Consider the following 9816-nt stretch of genomic DNA (forward strand, 5'->3'; position numbering starts at 1 on the left):
CCGGAGGCCCCGTCCCTTGGGCGTCCAAGCCAGGATGGTCTGCTTGGCCGGCCCCTCCACAGCCCCAGCCATGCCTCATCCGGGCCCCGCCTTCTGGGCCACTTTCTCACCTCCCACAAGACCCCAGCGTCCCCCTGCGGGCCATGAGGGTCCCTCCCTCTCAGCACAGGCCTGTCACACAGCCGCAGGGGCGTCTCTGGCCACTGCCTGGCCTGTAAGAGGTGAAGATGGTGGTGCCTCTCCCCAGGGTAACCGCAAGGTTCAAAATGAGGTACTAAAGCATGGGAAGGGCCAGATACAGCTCTCGGCCCAGAGTCTCTCGCCTCCGTCCTGTACTTTGAAAGGGCAAAATGACTCAGGGGTAGGGGACCACTCGGGTAGGTGGTAAAGTCCGGGCCCAGGAGTGTTGGCACATCCCAGCCCCTTCCCAGCTCCCAGCCCTGCCCAAGCCTGCTGGGTGGTGCCTCAGCCGGGGGCTGGCATTCAGACCGGGGTGCATCTGCCCTGAGCATCTGCCCTTCCCACCCTGCAGGGCTCTCCATGGGGGGCTGGTCCATCACCCTCTTCCCCACAAAGGCCTGAAGATGCCTGACACATCCTGTTGACTCCAGACCCCTGCCTGCTTCTCATATCTCAACTCCAACCACCATGTCCCCGTTGCCCTGCCTTGCTCACCCATCTGATGTACCCCAAACACCCCAAACCCATTCCTGCCTCTGGGCCTTTGCACCTGCTGTTTCCTCTGCCTGGAAGGACCTTCCCTGATCTATTTTTAACAGGAACTCTTTATTTTGGAATAATTTTAGTTGCAAAGATAGTACAGACCATTCCTTTATATTGTTTACCCAGTCTTTCCTAATGATAACCAACTACCTAACCATCACACATTTGTCAAAATAAGAAATTAACTCTGGTGCAGTACTTTGAACTAAACTCCAGGCTTTATTTGGATGAAGTTGTACTTGTTTTCAGCTGCCTCGTCACTCGAATATAAGTTCTGAAAGCAGAGAAGCAGTCTCTTACTCACCATCAAATCCCTCATACCTGGCAACAAATATTGATTGGATAAAAGAAGGAAGTTTAATGGCAAAAACAGCCAGTGATTACTGAGGACTCCCTCTGCCAGGCACTGTTCTAAATGCTTTAAACATTGTCAATCATTTAATCCTCACAACAGTCCATGAAGTAGGTAGTAATGTGGGGAAACTGAGGCACGGTGCAGTTCAGTGGCTCGCCCGAGGCCACACAGATGTTACGTGCCTGAGTGGACAGGCCCAGCACACCCCTGCCCCCACATGCTAACTGCCCCTCGGGGTAACAGAATAAATGCCAGCCCTTCCACACCCTGAGTCCATACCAGGGAGGTGGGCAGAACAGGTGGGCAGGCACCTGGCGGCCACAGGGAACTGAGGCTCCAGCACTGGCCACAATTTGTCTGAAGCCACAGAGTAGCCCGGAACCAAGCCTCCTGCCTCCAGCTGGTTTCCCCAGACTGCCCGTCAGCAGGCAGCTACCTTGGCTTTGCCCAGAATTGCTGGGGATGGGGTGGGTGGGGAGGTTCAACCAGAGACTGTGGGCTCCCTCCCGTGCCTCAACTCCCCGGCAACCCTGCAGACACAAAGTGGGGCTGAGACCACCCGCTGACTCCCTTTGCCAATAGCCTGGGCCTGAGCCTCTGGATGTGGCTGCTGGGGAGGGGAACCAAACTGGGCCCCTCTCCTCCTGGGGTGCAGCCTTCTCAAGGGAGCCTGCAGGGCTCTGGGACAGGGAGGAGGAGGAGGAGGAAATGTCCCTTTCCAGATGTGGGGTGGGAGAGCAACATGGAGGTTATTACAGTTTTGTTTCCCAGGACTCAGGGACCAGGCTGGAGAGATATCCCAGCACCTCCCAAAGGGAAAAGCCATTTGCGAGTGATAGGAGGGGAACGAGGCGTACCACCCGTCCAGCCTGGGTTCCACCCGGCCTGGCGCTGCCCGGGCGCTCGTGCTGTTTGCTGGGTGCCTTGAATACAAGCATCGGAGCCCAGAATCTCCTTGAGGTTTCAGCCAGGCGTGCCCGACCCCATCCCCCATTCTGGGGAGCAGAACAAGCATGGGAGGGTGATGGGACAACCATGAGGGGGAGGCAGCCTCAATGATAGCAGCAGGCGGTTAGGCAGAGAGGTGGGGGGCGGGGGCACCTCGTGCGGGGCTAATTAAACAGTGACTGTGATGAATCGGGGAGAGGCTGCTGCTTGCTAATTAAAGGTGCGGGCGCCCTGCCTGGCAAGGCCGAGGCAGGAGACGCTCTGCAGCCATGTTGGGGGCCAGGCCAGCCAGGAGAGGGCTTGGTGAGCGCCCCCACCCTGACGGTTCTGGGCATTCCTCCCATCCCCCAGCCCTCCCCATGGGGCCCCTTGGCCCCTTCCCCACTTCCCTATCTCTGCTACCCACCTTGCCTGAGCCCGGGGCCTCCAACTTCCCCCTCCCCTCCTCCCCACCAACCCAAATCTTTTCCGATAAAGGCCCCCGGGTTGGGGAGGAGCAGCCCGCTGGTGCCCAGGGCCTGGGCTGGTGGGTGGGCATCATTCTGAGCTCTAGGTTCTCCCTCCGAACCCAAGGTTGGGTGAATGAGTCCAACCAAAGCAGAGGTTGGCTGTTGGGAACAAGGCCCCACGCCCACTTGTAGAATCATAGATGCTGAGACCTGCCAGTGTCTTTAGGCATCACCTGGATTTCCTCCCTTCCTACCCAAGACCTGGCGTTAGCCTGGGTCCTGCTTTGCCCTGGATGCCCTGGCATGTATGTGAGAAAAAAGGAGAGATTCCAGATTCCAGTCTTGAAAAGTGAAGATCGGACCAAATGACCTCTGACACTTGAAGATTCCTATATAGTGAACAGAAAGTCCCCAAAGCTGCCCATCCCTGCCCCGTGCCCCGTCAAGGCAGCGGCATGGTTCAGTGGCTAAGGATATGTGCTCTGGAGGCCAGACACCTGGGTTCAAGTCTCAGTTCCACCATTTACCAACTGCGTGACCTGGGGCAGAACTTCAGAGTGGACTACCCTCCCGCTGTACAGATGGGGCCCTGGGATGCGGGATAATCCAGGGAAGCACTTGGCACGGTGTCTGGTCCAAAGCAAAGGCCCAGTCAATGTCCACCATTGTTCTCTGAGATCTCCGTGCACATGGATGGGTGTGGCCTGGTGCCCAGCCTCTCCTCCATCGGGACTGCGGCCTGGTGCTCCGAGCAGGACAGTCAGACCCGACGTGGGGAGGACACCTCCCCCTTCACACTAGGGCCCTGCCCATCCTTTGAGAATAGTAGAGCAAAAATGATTACTCCCCATTTACTAAGGAAAACAAACAAACAAGTCAGAAAACAGAAACTCAGTTTACTTGACTTGTCCAAAGTTGATAGCCAAGTAGGGGGCAGAGCCAGGCCTGGAACCCTTGAGTGGCAGGAGAGGATGGGACTTGGGATTCACACATTCAACATTTGTTGAGTTTCTACTGGACACCAAGTACTGAACCAAACACCATGGGCGGGGATGAATTTGAGACTTATCCTGCCTTCAAGAGGATCCCAGTCAAGAAAGGGAGAGAAAACACATGCAAAAATTAAAAAAAAAAGACACGGCTAAGAAGCCAGGCATCTGGGCTGGGAGTCCACCATCCTTCCACGGAAGGCTGCTGAGGGTGCCGCTTGGGCAGACTGGGGGAGAGATGCTGCTTCGTCTTGGAGCTTGATTTGCAAAGCAAGTGTTCTCTTACTTGCAGGTTTGGGGGCAGCACTGGGGAAGGATGGGTGGGGGGGGGTGCCAGAGCCTCTCTGGTGCTCGCAGGGGACTCCTCACAAAGGGAGTCAGGATACTCTATGTTTAGAAGTCCCAGGGAGTCCCTGCAAGTCAATGATGTCTGTGGTTGTGGGGTCTGTGATCAAGGTATCATTTGTTTAGCTATGGCTTCAGAAAGTATACTGTTCCAGGCCCCCCAGCATGAATCCACCCAAGTCCACAAAGGGCCGTGATGTCCCTCTTTCAGGAGTCCAGGCACCCACAGGGATGGGGGCTTCCTGAGCCTGGCAGTGGGGGTGGGGGGAGGATGCTGCACCTTAAGAGGCCCAGAGACAGTGCAAACAGTTCACGGCTGAGAAACTCAAGGCTGCTAGCCCTGACTCTGTGAAGCCTGGGCCTTGGGCAGCCAACAGAAAGCAGGCAGGGATGAGGACAAGGTCTCTGGCCTTGAGGGCGATGCCTCTACCCTCCTTCCTGGGAGGTCAGGGCTCTGCCAAAGGAATGGAGCACAAAGCCCGGGCAGGTCGAGCCCCAAGGAGGCTTGGGCAAGCCAAGCAAATACGCCTTGCTGCTCAGCCTCCCTGGGGCCCCTTGCACCCCAGCTGGGCCAAATGCTGGTCAGACGCGCCCTCTGGTGGCCACTCTTGGCAGTGGCAGAGTCAGAAGCTGCTCTGGGTTTAAGGGTGGGCGACTGGAGTTGGAGAACTTGAGAGGACCACCCATCCTGCTGTACTGATGGGAAAACTGAAGCCCAGAGGCGGTGACTTGCCTAAGGTCATACAGCAAGTCAGTGGCCGAGTCAAGAAGAGAACCCAGTGGCTTCCTTTGGTGGGTCTCAGGGCAGCCCTGTACCAGGGGAGGGATGGCTGGGTGTTGGGGAGGACCCTGGCTCATTCCCCAAGGAATGTGGGCAGCTGTGTGATGAAATGTGCATCACTTCCCTTCCCTGGGTTAGTGTTGGTGAGGGGTGGGGAAATGGGTCTCCTAGCAGTGAGGATATAAACTGGCCAGTCTTTCAGGAAGTATTTACAGGAACCTGTCCTACAGCCAGCATCAGACTTGAAGGTGAAAGAGTGAATGCTTTCCCCCTAAGATCAGGAACAAGACAGGAATGTCCACTTTCATCACTTCTATTCAACGTTGTACTAGAGGTTCTAGCCAGGGCAGTTAGGCAAGTAAATGAACATCTACACTGAGAAGGAAGACATAAAGCTATGTCTATTTGCAGATGACACAATCTTGTACACAGAAAATCTTGAGAAATCCACTAAAAAACTAATAGAATTAATTAACAAGTTCAGCATAGTTGCAGAATACAAGATCAATATACAAAAACCCTAACTAATTCTATACACTCACAATTTGAAAATGAAATTAAGAAAACAATTCCATTTACAATAGCATAGGAAAGAATAAAATGATTAGGAATAAATTTAACAAGAGAAGTACAAAATTTAGATTCTGAAAACTATAAAACATTGTTGAAAGAAATTAAAGACCTAAACAAATGGAAAAACATCCCATATTCATGGATCAGAATACTTAATAAAATTAAGATAGTAACACTCCCCAAATTGATCTACAGATCAAATGTAATCCCCACCAGAATCCCAGCTAGCTTCTTTGCCGAAGCTGATCCTAAAATTCATATGAGATTCAAGGGTCCCTGAATAACCAAAACAATCTTGAAAAAGAACAACAGAGTTGGAGAACTCACACTTCCCAATTTCAAAACTTACTACAAAGCTACAGCTACCAAAATAGTGTGGTACTGGCATAAGGATAGACATAAAGAAAGATGGAATAGAATTGAGAATCCAGAAATGAACTCTCACATTTATGGTCAATTAATTTTCAAAAAGTGTGTCAAGATAACTCAAGGGGAAAATAATCTTGCAACAAACAGTGCTGGGACAACTGGAAATCCACATCAAAGGCATGAAGTTGGACCCTTAACTCATACCAATAGCACAGCAACAAAAGAAAAAACAGACAAATTAGACTTATCAAAATTAAAAGCTTTCATGCTGCAAAGAACACAATCAAGAAAGTGAAAAAAAAAAAACCAAAAAACTCCAAAATGGGGGAAAGTGTTTACATATAAGGGAATATTATTTGGCTGTAAAAAGAAAAGAAGTTTTGATACCTGCTACAACATGGATGAACCTTGAATACATCGTGCTGAGTGAAATAACCCAGACACAAAAGGACAAATGCTATATGACCTCACTTATATGAAATAAGCAGAATATGCATATTTACAAAGTCAGAAGCTAGCATAGAGGTTGCCAAGGGCTGAGAGAGGGAAGGAGGGAGGGGGGAATTCATGTTTAACTAGTATGGAGTTTCTGTTTGGGGTGATGGAAAAAGTTTTAGCAATGAGTGATGGGGATGGAGGCACGACTTTGGATATGTGATTAACGACACTGAATTGTATATTCAAAAGGGGAAAAAAGGAAAATCTTATGTTGCTCGTAAGTTACCCCCCAAACCATAGAACTGTACAACACAATGAGTGAATCCTAATACAAACAGTACACTAAAGTTGATAGCATAATTATAATAATACTGTTTCATGAATTGCAGCAAAGGTACTACACTAATGCAAAATGCTAATAATAGGGAAAACTGCATGTGAGAGGGGTGTTTCTAGAACTCTACTTTCTGCATGATGTTTCTGTAAGCTTAGAACTGCTCCAGTAAAAAAAAAAAAAAATTAATGGGGAAAAAGTTTGCATTTTCACATACCTGATAAGAGACCAGAATATATAAAAGACTCTTACAATTCAAGAGTAAAAAAGACAAATAACCCAATTTAACAATGGGCAAAAGTTCTAAATAGACATTTCTCCAAAGTATACAAATGGCCAAGAAGCACACGAAAAGCTGGTCAACATCATTAGCCATCAGGGAAATGGAAATCAAAACCATAATGAGATACCACTTCACACCTTCTAGGATGGCTATAATAAAAAAGACAGAATAACAAGTGCTGGAGAAGATGTGGAGAAATTAAAACTCTTGTCCACTGCTGGTGGGAATGTAAAATGGCACAGCCCTTTAGAGAACAGTCTGACAATTCCTCCACATAGGCAGAAAGAGTACACATGATGGCACTCCAGCAGCAGGGGAGACATGGCAGGCGCATGGTCAGGAAAAGACAAAGGTCCATTGCCTGTTGCCTAGCCAAGATCCCAAGACCCCAAGGCTCAGCCTCACCACAGCTTCCTGGAGACCCAGTCCCCACATGGGGGACTGTGCTCCAAAGTGCTGGGGACGCAGTTCTGGCTAGGTGAGCTTGACAGAGGTCACCTTGCCCCATCTGTACAATTCTCCTACTGTGGGCAAGGAGGGCAAGCCCTGGGTGGGAGCCGGGAACCTGGGTTCTCATCCTCTCTTTGCTGCTCTCAGCAAAAGACCATCTTAAGAGCTAAATGAGCACTTTCTATATGCTGGGTACTCAGGCTACAAGAATTACATGGCTTGTTGGATGTAATCCTCTCGAGGGGGGTGATCACCATCTTCATTTTACAGATGGGTAAACCGAGGCCCAAGGAGCCCAGGGACTGGAATAAAGTGCTGGGAAGTGGGGTACTTGGAGTAGCCACTACCTTAAGGCTGGACCTCCACCAGACCCCTCGTGCACATGACCTCAGCAAATCCTCCCAGAAACCCAAAGAGGGAGACCGTCCTCGGTTCACACTGAGGCTGAGAGAGGGAAACCAGCTGTCTTGTCACACAGGGAGGGCTTGGCAGGCCGGGAGCCAAGCCAGAGCCTGCGCTCTCAGCCCGAAGCAGGCGGCCTCTCTTAACTGCGACAGGGTCTCTGGCACGAGATCCTCGTGGGCCGGCTCCTCCCAGTGGCAACAGTGTTGTTGCCGCACAGCGTGGGGGAGCCTGCGGGGCAGTGGACGAAGCGCTGTCCAGGATCCATCTCGTTTGCTCCTCTAGTGAAGCTGCCGATCCTCGGTCCGACCTCATCCCTCACCATTTTAAAGCTTGGAAACTGGAGGTCCAGAGAGTTGAGCATGAGGCATCCAGCACAGGGTGTTCCGGCCCTGGGCAGGGCTGCCTGGGCAAATGCTCTGCAGACAATACAGCCAACTCATTTTCCCGTCACAGGGAAGACACGAGAGCAGCTCTGCAGAGGTCTGTGCCCAGCTCCCAGCTGAGCCCCCAGCTACAGTGTGTGTCCTTCCCGGGCAGGAAAAAGGACACTCAAGGACAGAGCCAAGGGTGAGGTACCAAGGACAGCTGCCAGGGTCTCAGGGGACCTGAAACCCTCCGCCACCTCCTGGGCCAGCCCCAGCACAGGACGACCCCCCTGCCCCTCCATCGGTGAACTGGCCAGCCGGCTCATGCCAGGAACTCACGCCGTGGACAGAGGGCCAGGCCACTGCCAAAAAGAGGGGCTGTTTCTTCCCAACTGCCCACCACCTGTCAGGCACTGAGCCTCCCCAAACCTCTCCAATATGTCACATTGGCCCCATTTTACAGAAGAGGCAATGCAGGCTCAAGGAGGTCAAGTGATTTGTCCAAAGTCACAGAGTCAGGAAGCCTCAGAGGCTACCAGTGGCCAGTTTGGGCCAAGAAAGAGGGAAGGAGGAAGAGACCGCCTAAGGCCCTTGGGAGGGAGGGAGGGTGAAGGGAGGGCCTAATCAAAGCCACTGGCTCTCTCAGAACATGTCATATTCATTCAAATGTCCATTCTCCATTCATGTGCACATTCACAGGCCCTCTCAGTGTGCCAGTCTCTTTGCTGGGCTTTGGGGAGTCAGGCGAATCAGGCACATCTCTACTCTCACAGAACTCATGGCCTAGTAAGGCAGAATGGAAAGGGAAACTGAGGCAGGCAGAGGCCACCACTTGCCTTGGTCTGCTAGTATTTACTGAGCATCCACTGGAGGCCAGGCTCAGTGCTGGGCACTGAAGGCACCCAGTGAAAGAGAATCACAAGGCCCTGCCCTCCTGAAGCTTACATGCTAGTGACATCCAGCCCCGAACCTCTGAAAACCTGTTTGCACAATCCCGAGCCCTGAATCCAACAGGGACTTCCTCTGGAAAGGTTGGGGAATGCAGCAACCTAGGAGCTCTCCCTGAGTCATCCTCAGGCCTGGTTCCAGGCTGCTGTGCAGGGATCTGAGAAGGGTAGGGAAACGTGATTAGTGCCATCCCTTGGGATGAGACCAGGTCCCTGGGGAGGTCAGAGCTGGTAAAGGGGTTGTCTGCACTACAAGGGCAGCAAGGAGCCACTCATTTTCATGGTGCACCCACAGACTCCTGGGGCTGGGGACACCGACGTCCTGACCTCAGAAAATCTCAGAGCTGGGAAGGGCCCCAGAGGTCCTTAAGTCTACTCTGTCCTCTCACAGAGGGGAGGCGACTTGTGCAAGGCCCCCCGGCCTGACCATGCCCTTGCTCCTTTGCTCCATGGACAGCAGTATAGACCCGTGTGCATGGGGGCTCCCGGGCCAGGCCTGGGCCCAGCCGCCCCAGCATAATTGCACCACCTTGGAAGGTAAATGTGTACAGCTGAGAAAACAGAGAGCAGGGAAGGGACTTGCCCAAGGTCATACTGTCGACTTGTGGCACAGGCAACATGGGAACTGGGGGCTGTCCGACTCTTTCCACCACCGGCTTACCTCCAGGAGGCTCCCAGGCAGGATTCAGACCTGTGGCCGTGACCCAGGACAGGCACGCCAGGCAGAGGGAACAGCGCGAGCCACTGGCACCAAGGGAAATTCCCGTCCCACGCCTCCCAGGGCTGGTGTTTGGTTGTTGTTGCTGTTTTTAATAACAAACCTTTGCCATCACCCCAAGATGCCCATCTCAGGGGCCCCACTCAGTGGGAATGGCAGACAGGCCATCCCAGAACAGCACCATCACGGCAGCTGAAAAGGAACAGCCTGATTTATATTTCTAAGTGGAATTTTAAAACCTGCTAAATTCCCTTGGTAAAAAAAGAGAGTCAAATAGGAGAGAGAGAGAAAAAATAGGCGAATGGCTAAATAAATTATTTATGGAATATTATAGAGCCATTAAA

The 9816-nt window shown here is 52.1% G+C and overlaps 1 protein-coding gene across 1 annotated transcript; it reads right to left on the reverse strand.

The window, feature by feature from the left end:
• Positions 1-2144: 2144 nt before the first annotated feature.
• LOC119515278 (uncharacterized protein C20orf203) lies at positions 2145-2567 on the reverse strand. Its single transcript, XM_037811145.1, is given in 2 exon segments — positions 2145-2375; positions 2378-2567. Coding segments are annotated over 2 exon segments (375 nt in total). The 3' UTR covers positions 2145-2190.
• Positions 2568-9816: the final 7249 nt, after the last annotated feature.

Source organism: Choloepus didactylus, chromosome 19 (assembly GCF_015220235.1).
Source record: "Choloepus didactylus isolate mChoDid1 chromosome 19, mChoDid1.pri, whole genome shotgun sequence".
In the NCBI taxonomy this organism is placed as follows: Eukaryota; Metazoa; Chordata; class Mammalia; order Pilosa; family Megalonychidae; genus Choloepus; species Choloepus didactylus.